General features: G+C 37.3%; 2 protein-coding genes across 3 annotated transcripts; one reads left to right on the top strand and one right to left on the bottom strand.

The window, feature by feature from the left end:
- The first annotated feature begins 1,091 nt into the window (after positions 1 to 1,091).
- LOC129889198 (omega-amidase, chloroplastic-like) lies at positions 1,092 to 18,313 on the top strand. Of its 2 annotated transcripts, XM_055964395.1 has the most exons (10): positions 1,094 to 1,445; positions 1,645 to 1,761; positions 2,780 to 3,004; positions 3,891 to 3,984; positions 4,251 to 4,325; positions 16,075 to 16,153; positions 16,355 to 16,370; positions 16,933 to 17,013; positions 17,127 to 17,209; positions 17,311 to 18,313. In XM_055964395.1, the coding sequence occupies exons 1-10, from the start codon at positions 1,152 to 1,154 to the stop codon at positions 17,387 to 17,389; spliced, it is 1,143 nt and encodes a 380-aa protein (XP_055820370.1). In that variant the 5' UTR covers positions 1,094 to 1,151; the 3' UTR covers positions 17,390 to 18,313. The 2 variants fall into 2 exon arrangements, with proteins under 2 accessions (XP_055820371.1, XP_055820370.1); XM_055964396.1 differs by lacking the exon at positions 4,251 to 4,325 and having other exon boundaries at positions 1,092 to 1,445.
- Positions 17,536 to 22,800, bottom strand: LOC129890582 (uncharacterized). Its single transcript, XM_055966110.1, has 4 exons — positions 22,190 to 22,800; positions 21,765 to 22,045; positions 21,358 to 21,540; positions 17,536 to 17,613 (listed from the first exon to the last, which is right to left on the bottom strand). The coding sequence occupies exons 1-4, from the start codon at positions 22,617 to 22,619 to the stop codon at positions 17,536 to 17,538; spliced, it is 972 nt and encodes a 323-aa protein (XP_055822085.1). The 5' UTR covers positions 22,620 to 22,800.
- Positions 22,801 to 22,854: the final 54 nt, after the last annotated feature.

Here is a 22,854-nt window from a genome sequence, read left to right as displayed (position 1 = left end):
ACTTATAAGTCAAAAAAATAAGTTGAGTTGCACATACTTATTTTTTTTAACTTATAAGCAATTTTCAACTTATAAGTTATTTATAATAAGTCCATCCAAACATGCTATAAATGTTAATGGATTCTACTAGTTTATTTGATTTTATCCACTATATCAAGTTTTACATAGTTAATTTTGGCAACAATTCATATGGATTCAAGTCTATCACAATAATTACACTTTAATTCAAAACAAAGATAACGACATAAAATCTATCAAAAGGAGGAATATTTCAAGACTTTAATACACCCATCAATTCAATATTAAAAAATTATCATAAAAATTCAAAATAAATATTTAGTGTATTCATATCACCACTATAACTATTAAAACTATTTAATTTTAAGGAAAAAAAAGCAACCAAAACAAGTAAACAAACCATATTATATTACAATTAAATAATGCCATAATCTTAAAACCTTGAAGCTTTTAATCAAAATCACAACAATAATTTCAAAATAAGCATAACAAGGAAGTTGGAGAATGGATTTAGAGCCCGTTTGGATGAGCTTTAAGTCGGTCAAAACCAACTTAAAATCCCTTTTTAGCTTTTGAACGTGTTTGCCTAATGCTAACTTTAAGATATAAAGTTCTTAAAGTCAGTCAAAAATGAAAAGTTAGGGTTCCTAACTTTTTTTTCCTAAGTGCTTAAAGTCATTTTCTTTGACCATGAAAATTACTTTTATATCCCTTATATTTTAACTAAATTTCCAAACTACCCTTTTTATTCTTTTAACCCTAAAATTCACATCATTTTTCTCATTTAAGCACTTTTATCCAAACACTTAACTGCTTATTTATAAAAATAACTTCCAGCACTTCAAAGTTCTAAAAACACTTCATACATAAAAGTTATTTTTTTTAAGCCATCCAAATGGATTCTTAGTATGAAATAGTGAAAAAATATCGAGGAAATAGTAATTAGGTAAAATGAAAAAAAATGATACTATTTTTAAATTAAAAAGACAAAAATAAATTAAAACCCATAATAAATTAGAATTGGTGACTTATGGCCAAATCCTCTTAATTGGTAAGAATGACAAATTGATAATTTTATTGGGTGGAATTAAGTTTGGGTTTGAGCAGAAAATGAAAGTGAAAGTGAAATTGAAATGAGACTTGGATTCCTCTTCTTGCCTTCCACCCTTTCTTCTTCTTCTTCTTCTTCTTCGTCAGTAGTAGTTGGATCCTCCATTTCTCGGTCCATCGTACGACCTGCACCCTCGCTCCTGCTCCATCGTCCTTTTCACTTCATCCCAAATCGTACAACCAGTAACAGCAACGGATTCCAATTTCCAGCACGTACAACCCTCGCTGCATCAGCTTCTTCCATGGCTTCCTCTTTCAAGACCGAACAAGCTAGGGTTCCTCCTGCTCTCCAATTGCCCTCTCCCTCCATTACTAAGGTCTCCCTTTCCCTTTTGAGTTAAAAGTTACCGGTCTCACTCACCAAGCTTGAGTTGTGGACCCGTGTAGATATACTCAAACTATGATACTTATAGTTGACCTCAAACTAGTGTCGGAATTTACGCTAAGTTGATCTGATTTTCCTTTAAATTATGTTTAATCCGTGTTTGATTTGTAAATTTGATGTTGAATGAGCAGTTTAAGATTGGGTTATGTCAGTTAGCGGTGACAGCAGATAAGGAAAGGAATATTGTTCATGCGCGAGCAGCAATTGAGGAAGCTGCTGAGAAGGGGGCTAAGCTTGTTGTTTTGCCTGTGAGTTCAGATATCAATTGTTCATCCGATGCAGCTGTTTCTTTTTCTATGCATAGAGATATAGTTATGCTTTTTTTGATTGCTAGTATTGAACCTGATTGACTGTAATTTTTTGTGTGCACACATAGAGTTCAGTCTTATTGAGCAACGTACGAGGTCTCAATATTTTGTTCCATTCAACTATAAATCAAATATTATTATCAGCCAATAGCGAGATATTCCAATTAGCTGTGAAATATCTGAGCATCCAACCCAATTTTTTTTTTTTTTTTTTTTTGAGATAATGGGTAGAGTAGGCGGTGTAAATTTCTGAAATACTTTATACAACTACACGTGACATTGTGTATACTAGGTGATTTTTTCCTTTTTGTTTAAGACTTGGGGGACATAGTTACCCAATACTAGTGTTGGTGGGAGACAACAAGTACCCTGAAATTAATCGAGGTGTGTGCAAGCTGACACGTATACCATGATTATAAGGAAAACATGGGACATTGTGTATTTTAACCATAGCTAAATGAGTTCCAAATATTATTGCCCCTTCAATCTTAAATTAGCTTCCCTATTAGCTGCAAAGCCTATGAAACCTGCACTTCTTTCATGTCTGAATTTATTTGTAATCTTTATACCAATTCATCAATGGACAGGAAATGCACGTACTATTGCCAGATTTTGTACAAGGGCTGTCACGCATACATGTAGATCAACTTTGAGTATCCCTTCAGGCCCTTTACCCCTCCCTAGGTGCTCCCACTCTTTTTGCTCCCTTGGTGACTCTAACTCGCAACGTAGGGTTGGAAGTGAGGGTTTTTTAGCATCCGAGCAACTCCCTGTTGTCTGAGGTAGACTTATATAGAGATTAAGGATATGAGACTAGATAGTGAGGCAACAAAGAGATGTTCTGTTATTTTGAATTTACTACCTGAAACAGATCTTTCCGCAATAGCTTGGCTATTACCTGCCATTGAAATTTACAGTAGTTAACTTTAGCTTACTATTGGGCCTTGTTTTTCTCTAGGAAATATGGAATAGTCCATATTCAAATGATAGCTTCCCAATTTATGCTGAAGACATTGATGCTGGTCCTGATGCGTCTTCCTCAACTGCCATGCTCTCTGAAGTAGCTCGACTTTTGAAGATTACAATAGTGGGAGGCTCTATACCTGAACGCTGTGGGGACAAGTTGTATAATACTTGCTGTGTCTTTGATGCTGATGGAAAGTTGAAAGCTAAGCACAGAAAGGTAAGCATACACCTCTCTTGTTGTGGTGAGGGCAGGTAGCTAAGCCACTAAAATCTAGAAGCTGCTATGATGCTAGTATGCTCGATCAATTATGTAAACTATAAACTTCAATAGGACAAAGTTCTCACAGTGTTCAATAGTTTTTGAATTCAAAGATTGAATGACGTTGCAGACTCTAGTTAGACATTCATTTCTTGATGTGCAGATCTGTCAGTTGCTTATTTGTTCCAGCTTCTCATAATTTGCCTTTAAAATTACTGCTAACTTACACTTGACAGATATGAGGGGTCTATTCCTTGTATTCTTTTTTGCTATTCTGGGTTGGCAATAGCATCTTGATAATGTCATTTTACATTTTGAGTGCTGCCAATGGTCCGAATTGAACAGATGATTGTCAGGTTTAAATTAACGAACTGTGGGACAAAAATATAAGAGAACAAACTAAGATTATTCAACTGTTGCTTATTCTCTGCACTTGAGGATTGCCAATAGATCTTATTTTCTTTTTATTTATTTTTAAAAATCAAATCTCCTTCAGATTTTATGACTGACCGTTTAATGGTAGTATTATTCTGCGATAAAAAGGCTGGGAACTAATAATATAGACACTATAGATTTTGGGAGCCAGCCTATAAACTGTCTGGGGTCGTCAATTTGTAAGCTGTGTTGATGTTAATCGAAGTATTCCTGCAACTGTTCACACAGAGTTGAAGGGTTGGTGTAAAATAGTGGAAATAAAATGCCGGTCTTTTGCCTTGCATGATGGCATGTGCACATTAGCTAACTAAGTTCAGACACCAAAGACAAGGAACATATCCAGTAGTTTGTGGGAAAATCAAGAAGATTGCTACTCTGCAAAATATCTGACAGTTTGATGTCTTTGCAGATACATCTTTTTGACATTGATATTCCTGGTAAAATAACCTTTAAGGAATCACAGACGCTTACAGCAGGAGAGACTCCAACTGTTGTGGATACAGGTATTCTCTGCTTCTTGCTTCCCGAACATACATCGATATAAATCAACCAAGTTACTGCTAAGGAAGTGTCAAAAAAACTGCTCTGAAAGTTCTTCCAGTTTACATAGTTACTTAAACTGCTTGCTTGTGTTCCATATTTTGTTAGATTTGAGTTGATGGGCTTTTGCTTCATGAAAGAGCTTGAATATCTTCCTCTTTTTTGTCCTAAGTTAATTGATGTATCCATCCTGTGCTTTTGAGAAATGATCATAACTATATTTCTGCAGAGGTTGGCCGAATTGGTATAGGGATCTGCTATGACATCCGCTTTCAGGAATTGGCCATGCTATATGCAGCAAGAGGTGTGTATTTTCCCTTATTTGATTTCTGCACCTGATTGATATTTCCAATCTTGGTAGAGTTATGAATTGACTGCAGTTTATATATGTAAACCTTTTTTAACCTAATAGTTGATGTCAACATAATGTGTTGTGTAATGTTTTACACCGTAATGCTAATGAGCAATGACTTTGGCTTTATTAGCTGGAAAAATTCTGTATGTTTACATCCAATTTCTACCATTGCATCCTTTCTGAAGTGTATGCCTGTGGTCTAGCAGGACATGTAGATAATTTGATGATACAACTCATGTTTCATAATGACATTGAAATATGGTCCAGTATTTTTTAACAAGGTTCAGCGTTGTGCATCCTTTGAGAAATACACAGCAGAAGCTTCCAAATCGTTTGCCTTACGGTGAAGTAGAGACTTAAACTAAAACAGTTTGTACATCACCAGGAATTCGGAACCAACTCACAAGATCTCAGTTTTAACTTCTGGAATTTGAGAATTATTCACAATATTACTCTTCAATGCAACTGCTCAAAAGGAAAAATGTTACTCTTGAATGCATTTTGAGGAATTAGGTCCTAAAGGCAAAGGTATTGACAATTTGGCAATATCCTAGGTCTAACACTCATGCACCAAGTGATAGATTAAATACATGCCATACCTTTGTTCACTGCAGTATGGTGAATTTAGGTGTAAAAAGAGTAAAATAACCTATTTCCAGCTAACTGCCGTAGCTCTTGGTTTTGCTTAGTTTTACAGCCTCAATACACCATCTTCTACATATGATGCGAAAAATGACTTACTGCATAATTAGTGTATCAGGATGAAGATAATCTGGAATGGACAAGCATTTAGGTCAGAGTTAGACAATGTATAAGTGTAGCATAAACCAATAGAAAAGAATATGAACTGAACCAATCAATTTCCCCAATTTAATTATGTCATCTGTAGAATGTAAAACGTGGGAAGTTCATTGTAGATGAAGGTTTGCCTAGCCTAGTATTAACATGACAAACCTTGCATGGCTTGGCTTTTATCCAAGAAGAATCTTTGAACCATGGTATGCACCACCTACTGTGATTTCTAAGATTCTACACTCAATGAAGGATCAACTTCCCATAATTGAAGATAGAAACAAGAGAGAAAGTTTAGAAAGAAAGCATTCAATTTCAACCCACAATATTTTCCAAGAATAAGAGAGTTCTGCTCCTCTTCGACTGAGGCCCTTTTTTAACCTTCATTACACTGCTCGAGTATAATTGGACCGACACTTTAACATGTAAAACATGTGAGCTGAAAAGCTCATCCGGAACAAGACACTACTAAGTGATCACTAAGGTCACTTTCTTTGACCTAGTGACCATTTAGAACAATTAAGGAGCACTTATTTTAACATAGTGGCCACTAGGGCTCACCTACTTTGTGCGTAGTGAGAAATTTCATTGTATATTGAAAGACTTGTAAAAGTATATATATGCTCAGTCAATAACTTATTAGCTTTAGGGCTATGATAAGATTCCCTGTAATATTTTTGCAACTGCAATAATGGACAGTACTTGAATAGTGCACTTCTTGTAGATTGCTCTCTTGTGTACACTTCAAGCTTCATTTATCCACCATTCTTCACAATAAATTACTTCGAACAACGCTTTATTCCTTTCTCTTCTTTTCTGTGATCTTTTTTTTTGAAATGGTAACTTTTCCGTCTATATATCCACAGGTATACTACATCAAAATGTAGTCCCCCTTCCAAAAGTATTACAATCTAAAAGGCCTATTTGTACTTTTTGTTACAAGTAGTCTAAAATATCAAAAATATCTTCAGTCTGTCACAACACTTTTTGCTCACACCAAAAGTGGTATAAAGCCATGCAGCTCATCTTAAAATTCTGTAAATTGCTCTGCTTTCCCTCATAACATCTTTGATTTCTTTCCTTCCACACTGTCCACTATATACAAGCTGGGACAATCTTCCATCTCTCCTCCTTTGCTGTTGTATTACCAACTCTCATCCAGCACTTCAGCACTCCTTCTATGTTCCTTGGTTTCACCCAAGTGATTTTCTTCAAGCAAATGAATAGTCTCTATAGCTGGTCTGCCCATTTACAGTGTAAAGAGAGATGGTTGACTGTCTCCGTTTGTTCTTCACATAAGTAGCATCTGGAACCCAATTGGTATTTCCTCTTCTTCATGTTTTCCTGTGTCAGTACTACTTCTCTGGTCAGCAGCCATGTGAAGCAATTGACCTTGTATGAAATTTTATCCCCCATATCATCTTCCAAGGCCACTGTTCCATCCTGTTGTTTGAAGTGGTGAGATTCTTGTATGCTGAATTCACTGTGAAACACTTTTGTTGCCTACCTTCCATATTGCAGCATCTTTTTCCTCAGTTAGGTTGCTGAAGGGGGACAAGGTGTTGTAGAAAGAAGCTATTCTTTCCACCTCCCAGTCATTTAGATTTCTCCTGAGATGAAGGTTCCATCCCTGACCTGTCCACATTTCAGCAACAGTGGCCTGTTGCTGAAAGCTTAGAAGGTGTAGATCAGGGAAAAGTTGTTTCAAAGGCTCTGAGCTATCCATTTGTCCTCCCAAATGCCACTTTGAGTCCATTCCCCAATTTGAAATTTATTATGGACAATAGCGCTGGCCACAATTTCCTGATTGATCTCCTGATACTGTAACCATAAAGAGTGGTCACTATTTTAGTAATCCATTTATCCTCCGTTTCATACTTTGCACAGATGACCTCCTTCCACAACATATTCTCTCCTGTAATAAATTTCCACAACCACTTCATCATTAGGCTTCTGTTTTGCATCTTCATATTCTTGATCTGCACTCCCCCTTCCGTTTTGCTTTTTATGGCCTCTTCCCATTTGACTAGATGAAGTTTTCTTTTGTCTTCATTTCCTTGCCAATTTTTTTTTCTTCTTAGCATATCTATTCTCTTGATCACATTGTCAGGGGCTGGAAATACTGACATCATATATGTAGGCATTGCATCCAGAAAGCTATTGACCATGGTCAATCTACCCCCCAAAGAAAGGTACTGACTCCTCGAGTTGGTCAACCTTTTCTCACATTTTTCTATCACTCCATTCCAAATCCCCTTTGATTTACTTTTGGCTCCCAGTGGCATTGCTAGGTAGATAGTAGGTAATTTCCCTACTCTTCCACCCAAAATGGCTGCCAAATTATCCACCTCTGTCACTTCATTAATAGGGTATATGTAGCTCTTCCCCCAATTGATATTTAGCCCAGAGACAGCTTCAAAAATAATTAATATCACCCTTAGTATCAGCATCTAGCCAGTAGCTGCTCTACAAAAAAATAGAGTATCATCTGCATATTGTAGATGAGTTGTCTCCAGGTTGCTTATAGCTCTATTGTCCACCTGAAATCCCCTGACCCAAATTCTTTTCCCTGGCTGTCTCTATCAAGTTACTTAGACCTTCCATAGCTAGGATGAATAGGAAAGGTGACAGTGGATCACCATCTCAGTCCCCTTCGAGTGGAGAAGAATCCACATAGGGTCCTATTTATAAGGACTGAGAACTTCACTGTGCTAATGCAGTATTTTACCCAACTTATCCACTTGGCTCCAAAGCCCATTCTTTGCATCATAAGTACCAAAAAGTTCCAATTCAAGTGATCACAGGCCTTTTGTATGTCAAGTTGAATAGGATTCCAGGTTGTTTTCTACTTTGCCTGGACTCCACACACTCATTTGCTATCAATACTGCATCCATGATCTGCATTCCTTTTATGAAGGCCATCTGTTGTCTGTCCTCTAGAATGTGGATCACTTTCTTCTGTCTTTCTGCCAAAAGCTTGAGTACTCTTCCTATGAAGCTTATAGGTCTGAAATCAGTTAGCTCCATGGTTCCCACTATTTTAGGAATTAAAGCTACAAATGTAGCATTAATGCTTCTTTCAAAAATTCCTTCTGGAAATTCTGTACTGCAGCCACCAGATCAGATTTGATAGTGTCCCAACACCGGGAAAAAAGCCATAGAGAAACCATCTGGTCCTGGTGCTTTGTCCCCTACACCTGATTTAATACTCTGTAGAATCTCATGTTCCTCCATTGGTGCCATTAACAGGTTGTTCTCCTCTGCTCCAATCATAGGGCAATTTCTCATTCCCAGGTGTGGCCTCGAGTCTTCTGTTTTTGAATAGAGCTTTTCATAAAAGGTAACTATCTCCTCTTGTACCTCTTCATGATTACTCAACAATTCTCCTCTCACTTTCAGCTTTGTAATTGTGTTCATTCTTCTATGAGCATTGGCAATTCTATGGAAGAACCCAGTGTTTCTATCCCCCTGCTTTAACCATGTTGCCCTGGACCTCTGTCTCCCAGCAATCTCCTCCCTTTTTGCTATATCTTCAAATTCCATAGTTAGAGCTAATCTAGTTGTTATTTCATCTGTCTCTAAAGATCTGTGCTCCTGAATCTGTTCTAATTCAGCTAGTTGTCTCAAAACATTCTGCTTCTGAGCCCCAGGTTCCCATGAGTAGTCTCACTCCACTCCTTCAACTTTCCTTTTAGTGCTTTGAGTTTTGCCACCAGCACAAAATCTGGTTTTCCTGAGAATCTGAAAGACTCCCACCACTCGGACTTTCTCATTGAACCCCTCTGTGGTTACCCACCAGTTTTCAAACTTGAAATATGGCCTTGTGGTTTCCCATTCTCCACATTGTAGCATAATGAGAGAGTGGTCTGAGGTCACTCTATGTAGAATGCTTTGCCTGATATTCTTGAAATTTGCCCCCCATTCTTAAGAAAATAGGATTCTATCCAGTCTGGCTGCTGTTGTGTGATTGTCCCCTTCTTCCATGTGTACTTTCCCCTGGATAACTCAATGTCCACCAATTCGATGTCTTTGACAAAATCCGAGAAATTGGCATGCCTTTGTTGATTCTGTTGCAATTTTTCTTCTCTGAAGGATATCTAACTGTGTTGAAATCTCCACAAAGGATCCAAGGCCCAGAGATTAGACCCCTGGCTGCACCAATCTCCCACCAAGTTTCTTCCCTCTCCTCTCTAACTTTTGGAGAATAGATTCCTGTGAGATGCCAATTGAAATCATGGCACTTCCCTGTGAAACTGCAGGTGACAGAATACTTGCCTACACTACTAATATACCCCTCCCATTCTCTTTTGCCCCACATTATGACTATGTCTCATTTAGTCCCACTGGCCTCTAATTGGGCATAATTAACCCATCTGTTCCCCCAAACTTCTTTGATTATGTCAGTGATCTCCCCTTCTACCTTGGTTTCCTGAAAACAGATCAAATCTGCCTTCCAAGTGTTCAGGATATTTTTCAATACAGCCCTTTTCATCACACTATTCATCCCCCTAACATTCCATGAAACAATATTGAGCTTCATCATTTTCCTATCGCCAGATATCCCCATCTACTTCTAGTTCCATAACTCATAAATTTTGTACTCAACTCCAGGCCTTTCAGTTCATTGTCTCCTTTCTTTTTAACTACAGTTAGTTCCCCCTTCTCTCCTCTGCTTCAATATTTTTTTCTTTTAGCTGGTGATTTTTGCTGTGAGACCTATGTGAGCGGGAGAACTTATCATTCTATTGGTTAAAATTTTCTGGTGACTTTTCTTGTGAGACCTGTATGATCGGGAGTGTATTATCATTCCATTGGATAAAATTTGTAGACGGCGGATAAGGTTCTTGTGCATCTTGATCAATCGGTTTTGAAGCCCAATATTCATTTAGGGCTTCTTTGGTCCATTTCAGCTTTTTTTGAGAAGAAGTACTGTTGTATTCTTCTGCATTAAAGAGTGCAGTCCACCTCCAAAAAATTACAATGTAGTAAGGTTAAGCTTTTAAGCTTTACAGAGCACATAAGAAATCTACAAGCTCATCTACTTCTTCTATACAGTTTCCTTAACACCAAGAGAAACAAGACACTAAACAGCAGTGTTTTGAGAAGCGAGAAGCGGAAAAAAGCGACGGGGGCTCGCTTCACAGAAGCGAGAAGCGTGAAGCGAAGCGCATGCTTTTTCCAGAAAAAGCGCTATTTAGTATAAAAATATAAAATATAAAATATAAAATATAAAATATGCATAGATAAATAATCAAGAACTCAAAAGACTTAGATTAAAAAGTAACTAGATAGTCAATAATCCTCATAAGTAACAACATATAAAGCAAATGCATAACCAAATCACAAAGAGAGCAAAATCCTATTCTTCAACAAGATCCTCAAACTTTTGAAGTGCCATCAACAAGGGTTCTACTTCTACTTGGTCCTCATCTTCTTCCTCATCGGAGGACTCATCAACAAGAGTTCTACTTCTATTTGATTTTGAACATGAACTTGAACCTGTAGCTACTCTTTTTTCCTTGCCCCTTAAAGTACTCCCCCTAAAACCATAAATATTCTCCTCCACACCACTAGCCGTAGCAACTTCACCATAAGTGACTGGCCTGCTGCAGCAGTGTTTTAAGTCAAAAATTGGCCATGAAAGTGGTCTATGGGCTCCACTTTTTGATAAATTCCCTTTATGCAGTTAATTAAACATCCAATAACCATTCTCCACTTCATATCACCAGCCCACTAGCCTTATAAAACAGCTGCAGCAGTATTAAAAAAAAATAAAGCAGCTGCAGTGGGTAATAAAGCAGCCCTTGTTTTGTGTAATAAAGCAGCCCTTGTTTTGTGTAATAAAATCACTATAAAAAATTCAACCAAATTTTTCAGCTCAACAAATTAATTAATATTATATGATAAAATGATTTATGAGAAAGAAAATCATGATACAGATAGAAAAAAACAGAGCATAGCTTAACAAAACAGAGGTCACTGAGAACCCAAATCAAAAAAAAAAGGGCCAAAACATACCAGCAGCTGCGCAGAACTGCACTGCTGGCTGGATAGAAACAGAAAAAGAAGATGAGAAGAAGTGATGAAGAGAAAAAGAGAAGAACATCACAGCGGCAGAAGCTGAATAGAAATAAAAATAGAAAGAGAAAGAGAAGAAGAGAAGAAGAAGAGAAGAAAATCTAACCTGGTTGAAGTTTGAACTGACGAAGTCTCGAAGAAGTCACAGCAGCGAATAATTAATTGTAAGTTTACAGATTTGTTCTTTTAAAATAAACCCTAGTGCCGCTTTTAACAAATAAGCGCGCTTTTTTCTCGCTTCAACATGAAGCGCGCTTCTCGCTTCTTCCATGAAGCGCACGCTTTTCTGTTTTCGCTTCGCTTCATGGTATTGAAGCGCTAGTGCCTCGCCTCGCTTCGCTTCACGCTTAAAGCGAGCGCTTTAGCGCTTTTTCACAACACTGCTAAACAGTTCCATTTCACATCATGAATGGACTTGATCTTGTCTTCAAAACATCTCTTATTCCTTTCCTTCCGTCCACCATATACTTGAAGGTATTGTCCTTCACCATTTTTTCTGACTCTTGCTACCCCCTCTTCTCATCCTGCAACTCATCAAATCTGCAGAATGCTTAGGCATTGTCCATTAAGTCTTTACAAGACTAAGGAACATGTTCCACAGTTGTGTAGCGAACTTGCAATGCGAAAAAATATGGTTGTTGTCTCCCCAGTTTCGTTGCACAAAAAACATCTTGTCACTACTACTCTCCCCTTCTTTTGTAGAACCTCATGTGTAAGGCATGCTCTCTTCACCATTAACTTGGTCAAACATTTAGCCTTGGTGGGAGCCGTGCTTTTCCCAATGTTCTTCCAGATGTTTGGGCATTCTCCATGCATCACACTGTTGTCCATCTTGTACTTTTTATTCACATAGAAAAAGTCATCCCTTAAATTTCTCCATCTCAGTGTATCATGTTGCATAGTAGTGCTAGGAAAATCTTCCACTTCACACAAAAGAGTTGTCACCCTATCTATCTCCCGGTCATTCAAATGTCTTCTAAAATTTAGAATCCACCTTTGATTTTTGACCAGCTCTCAAAAATGGTTGCTTCAGGATTACTACTCAGCATCATAAGATCAGGGTAAGCTTCTTGCTAAGGGGCTTGCCCAATCCAATCATCCTTCCAGAACAAGCTATTGGTACCATCTCCAACCCTAATACTGGAATTGCCTTGTAGTTTTGGCCATATTGATCTGATCGTCCTCCAAACTCCCATCCAGTTCACCCTCATTAGAATATCATGGGCTAGATTGGCCAAACTTGGGGATATGACCTCCTTCCATAAAGTAGATTCTTTTGCACTAAATCTCCATCACCGTTTCATCATTAGACTGTTATTCTGGATTCTCAGGTTTCTGATCCAATACCCCCTTGACCTTTGCTCTGTTGCACCACCTCCCATTTGACCAGATAATCTCCCCCCACCCCCCCCTCCCAGATCCCAACCACCCACTTTCCTTGTTGCCTTTCCTTAGGAAGTCTCTTCTCAGTTTGTTTAGCCTCTTGATCACACTTGCAGGTATAGAAAATAGAGACATCACATAGGTAGGGAGAGAGTTCAACACTGAGTTGATTAGTGTGACCCTTCTCCCTAGTGAAAGGTACTGTGCTTTCCACTGAGCCAACCTCTTCTCAGCTTTCTCCAGAATGTTCTCCCAAATCTCCGCATCCTTGTGTCTCCTGCCTAAAGGCATCTCTAGGTACACTGTGAGCAGATAACCCACACCACACCCAAGTATGCTACCAAAAGTCTGAATGTTAAGACACTTCTTTGACAGGATTAATGTTGCTCTTCCTCTCGTTCACCCTTAAGCCAGATACAACTTCAAACACTACTAGCAGCAAGACACTAATGTTGCAAACTTGTTCCACTTTAGGTTCACAGATTAAAACAGTATCATCTGCATATAGCAAATGGCAGATCTCCAGATCCCCTCTCCCACCTCCTCCTATGTTGAAGACTTGAAGCCCCTCAGTTAGTTATTCTAGTGGTATCCTCATCATACTATTGAGGCCTTCCATGGCTAAAATGAATAGGAAGGGGGATAGAAGGTCCCCTTTACTGAGTCCCCTATCAAAGTGAAAAACCCAGTACAATTATGATACAGAAGCCTATCCATTTCAACTATTTGTCCCCAAATCCCATCTGTTTGAGAGTGTTTGGAAGGTAGCCCTAATTAACATGATAATAGTCTTTTTCAGTGTCCAATTTGTACATTAGGCCAGCCACTTCCCCTCTAGATCTTGTACCTATGCATTCACTTGCAATTAAGGCTGCATCCATAATCTTTCTTCCTTTTACAAAAGTCATTTGATGTTTGTTTACCGGTCTGTCTGTTATTCTCTTCATTCTTTCTACTAAAACTTGGCAAATATCTTGTACACCCCAGAGATCAAGCTAATAGGACTAAAGTTTCAACTCTACTGCTCCGGCCTTATTTGGGATAAGGGCCACAAAAGTGGTATTAAAGCTCTCCTTTCAAACACATGGTGTTCATGGAAATAGTGCAATGTTCCCATGATGTCCTCCTCGACCAGATGCCAAAATGTCTGAAAAAAGTTCATTGTGAAGCCATCTAGTCCTGGAGCCTTGTCAATTGCACAAGACTTATTGCTCTCCCACACTTCATCCTCCTCAAGACTCCTCTGTAACCACTCCTGATCTTCTGTGGATATCACTCTTAGTCCTTGGAGGTTAAGATCAGGTCTCCGTGGATGATTTGATGTGGAGTGATTCCAGCTTGCAAAAGGACACAACGAAATTTCTTTTGGCCTGCACTTGTTTTCTTGGGAGATAAACCTTTGTGTTTAGGAATATTGTTCACCATCTTTCAAGATTGAGACCTTTGTGTATTTAAATATACTGGAATGAGCAATGCCATAAATACAACTAATTGGCTTGTGGAACCAAAAAGTATTACTCCCTCTGTCCCAAAAAGAATGATAATTTAACTTTAAAATTCCTCTTTTATCTTTAATGAAATGATTCTCAACCACACAAATATCTAAGGATTATTTTAGACCACAAGTTTCAACAGTTTTTTTTTTCTTAAACACCGTGCCAAGTCAAAGGTGCCACATAAAATGGGACGGAGGGAGTATAATTGTTGATTTCCGTGGCATGTCTGAAATGATGAATCCAATAATTGTTTTTTGGATGAACCCAATATAATTCTTTAACCATGGGCTGAGTTTGTCAAACGAACTTGAAATTGGATGAAATTAGTTGCTATAAGTCACAAATTACGAAGGCCTAACCATGCGATTAAATTACCCTTTTGACCTCATAAATGAGGGGTCATGTTCTTTATTTTTCTCTTGAAATGCAATTTATGCTGAAAGTGTTCCAAACCCACCCAAACCACCTAGAAATCTAACCAAAATTTGCGGACAAGGCCAAAATTATCATACAAACTTGTTGGAACCTTCAAATCATGAATCCGGGCTCATTTATTCAAATATTTGACCGTGGTCAACTCTTATTTTTCTTTTTTTATAACCGTCATGTTAGGGCAAGCTTGCATGCTCCTCGACTAGTTCCACGGGGTGCTTGTCACCTCCGGCTAGCAATTGGTGCGTGATAACTCTTTCTACCAAGGCTAGGGAAGATGGGAAGAAATCACGTAGTATTTAGGCCACACCATTGGTTGCGTCAACTCTTATTCTTTGAAGAGGGAAACAAACTTGAAAGCACTATGATACAGTGATTTTAAATATGTCATCATAATCTGATGCAACTTTCAAATTTGGTGGAAAACATTGGCGTCCTCTTAAATTTACCGATAAATTTTATTTAGACACTCAAATTATGATCTCTTTCGATTGAGCTATGTGTCATCATAATCTGATGCAACTTTCAAATTTGGTGGAATACATTGGCGTCCTCTTAAATTTACCGGTAAATTTTATTTAGACACTCAAATTACGATCTCTTTCGATTGAGCACTTGAACACATGTTAAAGTATTCCTATTAGACACTTCGTGCTCAAAGTTTCAAGCAGTTCCCGGACGTATTCTTAAGTGCCCATTATGTAGATAAGTTAATCACTTAAAATATGTCACCCCCTTTAATTATATGCATTAGCCTCATTAAGCCATAAACCCTCAGGTATGTTTCAATTGATGTTGATGTGTATAAGTAAAAAATGTGACATAATTTATTTGGTTAACTTAACTATCTAATAGACGCTTGAGAACACGTACAAAAATATTTTTGAAATTTGAACTGAATGTGTCAATAGGAACACTTTATCATGTGTTTAGATGTTCGATCGCAATGGATCGTAGTTTGAGTGCCTAAATGAAGCTTGCTTGCAATTTTAAGAGGTTGTCGATGTGTTAAACCTTCGAACTTTATTTTATTTTATGGTATCATGCACAACTAATATGCTCTTGGTGAGCATAATTTATGTGGTTAACTTAACTACCTAACAGATGCTTGAAAACTCACACAAAAATATTTTCAAAATTTGAACCGAATGGGTCAATAGGAACACGTAATTATGTGTTCAGATGTTCGATTGGAACAAATCGTAGTTTGAGTGCCTAAATGAAACTTGCTTGCAAGTTTAAGGGGTTGTCGATGTATTAAACCTTCAAACTTTCTTTTAGTGTAAGATATACCATGCAACTAATTTGACACTTGGTGAACATAACAAAGCTACTTGGTCACTTATGTGGAATTCTTAGGATACCTCATTAATTGTTTCCGTCCTTTGTTCATTCAGATACTAACTTGTGCTAACTCAGCACCCTGCCTAACAATAGTGGCTGTTTATCCATAGTTTTCCACTATCATTATCTTTGTCAGCGAAATCTTTGAACCTTTTGAAAATTGTGATTACCAGGGGCTCACCTGATCTGCTATCCTGGGGCGTTCAACATGACTACTGGACCACTGCACTGGGAGTTACTGCAAAGGGCAAGGTATATATGCATGTCTTTTTTTCGGTGAAGTTGTTTAATTGTCCACCATCTAGGTCACTTGGCTGAGTAGACAATTTATGGTTGCATCACTATATTAAATTTTGTTTATTTAAAACCATATCTATGTTTAATTATTTGCCAGTCCAACTCCAATAGCGCCACACGTGACATCACTAATCTGTACCTTTTTCTCATCTGCAGGGCAGTTGATAATCAGGTATAACGGAATGGATATATAATCACTTTCCTTTGGACCATAAAAGGTTTAAAAGTGAAGGGCTTGAGATGCCTCTCACCTTTTTGGTGTGGACCTTTTTGGTGCTACGCCATTTTATTGTGATACCTTGAACCATTTTTGCCTTTTAAGCTTTGCTTTCACAGTGGAGCCTAACCATGTGATGCATGAAATATCTGAGGGAAGGATGGAGAAAGATGAACAAAAACAGATGTTTATCCAGGCTTGTAGATTTCCTGTCACTCTCTGTGACTTGGATCGTCTCTTAACTTTTGTTTTGGAAATGGGTTTAAAAACAAATAAAATAAAACGAATGAAGTATAAGGAATAGGGCAAGGATACTACAGTCTACAGCATAGGTAAATCAATAACTTCACTGGAAGCTAAGTCTAATTGTAATTAGTATAACTACCTGTACCGTTCAGAGGACACAAAATGGTCTTGTTTACAAGTGTCATGTATGGAAACTCTTAGAAAATGTATGAATTTTCTTTTGAATATTTTTCATATGTTTTGTGGTAAAAAATAAATGTATTTGTTTCAGCTATATGTTGCAACATGTGCACCTGCTCGAGACGCTGGTGGTGGATATGTGGCTTGGGGCCATTCCACACTAATTGGACCAGTAAGTAAACATATTTTATGTCCTTATGATATGGAAATATACAAAAGTGAATCCATTTACAAAGACCACTAGTTGTAATTACAACTCTGATTAATTGTGTGTATATATGTCAGTTTGGAGAAGTGCTGGCTACAACTGAACATGACGAGGCAATAGTCATCTCGGAGATTGACTATTCACAAATTGAGCTGAGGAGGTGAGATGCCATCCACCTACTATGTGTTTCCTTTTTACGCTCTTTGTAATAGAAACTATTAGGAGACCTCTACACTAACATATGAATCATTTGATATCTAGGACAAACCTTCCATTAGAGAAGCAAAGACGAGGTGATCTTTACCAGTTGGTAGATGTACAGAGGTCGAGTTCTCAGTAACGCTACTTATATGAAATAAGGAGTCTAATGTTAGTACAGAGGCGGAATTCCCAGAACTGAAAGTCCATTCAACAGAAATTGGGATCAGATCTTGAAAATAAGAGGATTGTCCATTCTTCAGTAGTGGTTGATGTTCAGCATTCTAATCAATCATCCTTAATCTTATCTCCAAGTTTTGGTTTGCAAATTGCAACATAATCTTGTGCTGAAGGTGGATTTAATGCCTAAACGAGAATGAAACTATGTTCAATAAGGGAATACTGCTGCCTGCAACTGTTTATCTATCACACTGGTGATTGTTCTGTTTTTGGTCTTCTATCAACATCAATCTCCCTAAAAAAAGCCACAGGCCGAGTTGTTTTATAAACAGGAAGTTAAGATGAAAAGGAAACTTGTTCCTGAACTTGGAACAGTTAATAATCTCCAGGAAACATGTGCTATTCAGGAGATGTAACAATAGTATTGTACTACGGACATCAGTGACCCTACTTGCTGGAACATTTCATCTTGCACACTCTATTGAGCTATCACAGCTTTAGAAACTTCAACTTTGACCATATGGAGTGTGATTTGTTCATTTATTTGGGGTTGATGTCTTCTCCAAGTGGATTAGTTCTAAAAATATCCATGAAACAGCTGTCATTTTCGACATTAGTTTGAAATTATGAAGCAGATCCTTTTAAATGGGGGTGGACGTCACATACTTGCACACACTTCTCCTTTAGGCATCATATATACTGATTGCACTCTCTATCAAGATGTTTTCATGCTCTTTGTCTAGAGGTGTTTTTGGATTTTTTTCCCCTCCACTTTAGGCCTGTCGGCCCAAGTTAACTATGAGCCCCAACTGTGATACACAAAATATGTTGATTAAATATGTAATATGTATATTTGTACTTAATAAAGAATTACCGGTTATTAGTTTTTAGGGTTCTCCGAAAAGGTCATTATATTTGAAATCTTTAATTAAAAATAATAATTAATGATGATAGTCCATACAGTTTGCAGATTGTTTTGGGGTGGGGATTTTGATGGGAGGGCAGGTGATGAGAGAGAAAAAGTGAACGTGAAGCAAACAGTAGAAATAGAGACAAAAGAAGAAGAAGAAGGAGGAGGAGAGATTAGTGGTGTAAGCTTTTGTCGAGAAAAGAGTTCATATTTGGACCATCATCCACATTGGGATCTGTATGTACCACGTCTCTCCCCAGTATTGGTAGAGTATCTCTTTTCTTGCTTTTCCTTTTTTTCTTTTCTCAATTTACTTTCTTTTATACCAAGTTATTAGGTAACAATAAGGACATTTTAAAATTAAATTATTGAAAATCAAATTATCAATTGAGGACCTATTGTGAATATCCAAGTGTTCTGTTTTGAGAAATGCGTTTAACATCATCAACCCAAATTTAGCTTAATATAGAGTTAAATAGAGGGCTGGCTTAACTACAAAGCAGTTAAACAATGGTTTTAAGACTCAACATTTTAGGACCCTATTTTTTCTAAAGATATGTATAAATTTTATGTATTGTTAAATTGGAAAAGAATATTTGTGATAAAGTCCAATAGTTTTTTGACTTAACTCATCGACGGCTACTCAAAGTTATCTGCATATTTTACTTGGACATTTCAATTAGAACGTGTATCGATTGAACACTTTAATTTAAATAAATTTATACCTATTTGACACAAAATGAAAATCAGTTGAAAGGCAAAGGTGCGTGTATCTCAAACACAAATGCACAGTAGACGGATCAATGAAATGACAACACGTGGCGATTGGATAAAATATTTTTTTAAAACTCCATTTAGATAATTCAAAAAGAATTTTAAAAAAACAAAAAGTTTTTTTTGAATTAACCCACCCACCCCAGCCCCATCCGTTCTTCTTCTTCATCGTCAAACCCGTTTACCCTTTCACCAGCGGTGCGCTACCATCACTGTTAATTAACTCGCCCCCACCTCTTTATTCTTTTCTACTGAACCTGATCCTTTCATTGGCGCAAATAATATACCATTATTGCGTATCCAAGCTAAAAAATTCACTCCCTTTCATTTTGATAGTATCAAAATCTCCGTCCATTGTCTTCATTTTTTTCCCACTAATATTTCTTCATCATAATTATAAAAAACAATAACAGATTTTATCAAAGAAAATAATCAATTCATATTATTTTTATCAAAAAATAGAGCTTTGTCGGAAAATTTGAGACTTAGATATATATAATAATTAAAAAAAACGAAAGAAGGAAAAAACAGAAGAAGAATTGGAGAGGGTGAGAGAGAGAGAGAGAGAGAGGGGGAGAGGTGAGGGCTAGGGTGTGTGTGTAAAGAGACATGGAAATGGTTGCAGGGAAAACATTGGACCGGAGAAGAAGACCCCATTTTTTTATTTTTAATTTTTTTTTCCAGGTGTATAAGCTTGAAAATAAAAATAGAAGAAATATTATTTCTAATTGTTTTACGCGCTTAAGAGAGGTGACATACACTTTTTTTGCCATGTCAGCATTTTGTGTCTAATAGGAATGACTTTTGAACAAATAAGGTGTTCAATAGGTACACGTTCTAGTTGAGGTGTCCAAGTGAAATATGCAGACAACTTTGAGTGGCTGTCGGTGACTTAAACCTAATTTTCTTCCTATGTAATTGTATTATTCTTTTCGAAAAAGGGCCAAAAATACTCATGAACTATAGAAAAATATTTAAAAATACTCTCCATCCACCTTTTGGTCTAAGAATATCCTTCTACTCACATTTTGGTCTAAAAATACCTTTCAATTCACCTTTTTGGCTCACTATAATCCTTGAAACTAACAACACTCTTTTTATTTTTTATTTTTTAAAAATATTTATCATTTGTTATTTTCTTATTGGATGAAATAAAAATCTACCTCCATTAAATTTTTCATAATTTATCTAAGTCAAAAACAATATACCTCTTCAAGACCCCAATTTTTTTTTTAAAAAATCTAATAGTTTTTTGTGGTTGTAGCTTTTTCTTCTTATTTTTTTTAAAGTTTGTTTTGAAGTTGTTTAATTGTCCACCATCTAGGTCACTTGGCTGAGTAGACAATTTATGGTTGCATCACTACCTACTTAAAAATATTACATACTCAAGCTACTTGAGTGCATACCAAACTTACGTAGTAAGGATTACATAGTTTCATAAAGTAAGATGAGATTACGAACCCACGAGGAGGAAAATAGAGTGACACATGGCAGCATGAGGTAGTGCCATATGGAAGCAGCTGGGAATGCCACGTGGAAGCAACTGAAGCAAGGGGGTGGTCCCCACCTACCACGTGGTAGCCTCTAGTTGGAGGAGGGGGTGCGTTGGACCACTTAGGGCTTGACACATGTCACCACTTAGTGTATTGCGATTGTGGTGCTGCGGTTGCAGCTGGTTGGATGGCATGTTGCAGGGCTGAAAAGTGTTCTAAAAGGGGTGTGGGTACTTCTGGTTACAGCCACACGACCCTCCCTTTCGTATTGTTAAAGGTTTTGCGAAATAAAGATTAAAAACTCTATTTTGATATCGTAGCTTCGGGCGAGTTGTTTGGAGTTTGTATTGTGTAATGTTGAAGTAATTCACTTGTATATGCTGTTGGTTGTTGTTGTTGGTATGGTTGTTGACACGGTGTCCAATTTGAAATCTCGGGGATGGTAAAGTTATAGGGAAAATGCTGCCCGATTTTCGATAACTTTAGAACTAGTAACAAACTAGTCGAGGGTATTGGATAAGGAAATGATTCCTATGGGTACTTGGTTGTAGAGTTGGAAATTGGAAAGTGAAAGGTTATTAAACTTAGTATTACTCTCATGTTAATAGGTCAAGGAGATAACGAGGCGAGCTGGGTTATAATTAATCCATAAAAGGTATGTGAAGCTTACCTTTTCTTTCTTTTAGCATGTCTTAGCCTTAAGTTATATATATATGAAGGCATTTTCGGAAAAGAAAAGGCAATGACTACTACTTCATCTGTTCGTTTAATGTCTATTCCAAATCTTGCTTCTGTTGGTTCAGGTGTTAATTCAAGTGGAACCTCTGCAATTCCTGGTAGATACCATAGCCTTACACCTTGTGCGGATTGGTTACCAACATAGCCATCTAGTTGCCTACTCCAAGTGAGATCTTTTCCACTAGTGTTTCTCTTCTCCTTTACACAAAAAGCATGAAGAAGAACGAAAAGATTAGTTGACGATGCAACTTTTTGTTTGGGTGAACTCATTTAGTTATATACACTGACAGCTTAAAGAATTTTCCATCTGTTATCCAGGTTAGTAATCCCCTTATTTTGTACAGTTATTTGTAGTGATTTTAGGTGATTTAATGTTGTAAAGAATTATTTTACACTATCAATGTATAGAAATTAAACTCGACCAGAAAAGGTAGAGAGGAATACCAAATTGTTGATTGCTCGGTTTGAATGTTAATGAATACAAGAGGGATTCCTGAAGATACTGCTGCTGAAAACCAGGCCATGGTACGAACTAATGTGGCTTCTACTCTATACTCTCTTGTCAGAGGCATAAAAACTATGGAGCATACAACTGTAGAACGAGAATCTGGTAGATAAGTTCCCACCTTCATCTTCCAGTCATATTGTAATCCCATTTGGTTATACCCCCGTGATCCCGAATTGACCATTCTTCTGCTCATTTCTGCATCATCAAACAAAATTCCGCTATAAATAATTTATGTACGATGTTCCTGGTAGACTGCTGCAAAAATACATAATACGCAGACAGTATAAAGATGTTTTACTCTATTTAAATGTGTAGTAGTAGTGGAAGGAAGAATTATACCCTGGAGTTCAGTGCAACGTTCGAAAGTTAATTCTGCTATAACAGCAAGATGTCTCTCATCAGATGCTGCTCTAACGACAAACCTTTTCTGGAGATTGGAACGTCGTTCAACTAAGACATATCCTCTGAGTTTAAGTGTACTCTCTCCCCTTCTAACCTTGAACCAAACAAAATGTCCAGCAATTTTACCAAGAAATAAGGTTAACTCTGACCATGCTTTGGCCTGAATAAAGGAGTCATCATCAGCAGCTAATTCAGCAATACCTTCTATGATGTCCCCTGGGAGTGGCATGCTCAGATCCCATCCATCTGGATCTTTTTGCCTCACTTTCTTCACACCAACAACTTTCTCAACATTCGCCATCTGCTTCTTCTTCTTCTTCTTGAAGATGGAACAGTAGTATTTCTTGAGTAGCCGCAATAGCTTCATATATATCTAGCACTGATCAACCCTTTCTGTTAATGAACTCGAGCACGGACATCTCAAGGTGAATTAGATTTCTAGTTGTGAACGTCAGAAAGGTACTGTGGTCTTCAATAATTTGCTTAGAGAAATATTCTCTCTGGTTTGATGTATCCGAAGGGTCATTTATCAAACAGGCCGGCTCTACAGATTCTTGTGAGCAAAACGCCAACAAAGTGAAAAAACAACAATCTGAACTAGA

The sequence above is a fragment of the Solanum dulcamara genome, chromosome 5 (assembly GCF_947179165.1).
Source record: "Solanum dulcamara chromosome 5, daSolDulc1.2, whole genome shotgun sequence".
NCBI classification, from domain to species: domain Eukaryota; kingdom Viridiplantae; phylum Streptophyta; class Magnoliopsida; order Solanales; family Solanaceae; genus Solanum; species Solanum dulcamara.
The sequence above is the reverse complement of the archived record's forward strand: the minus strand, read 5'-3'. Positions and strand labels throughout refer to the sequence as shown.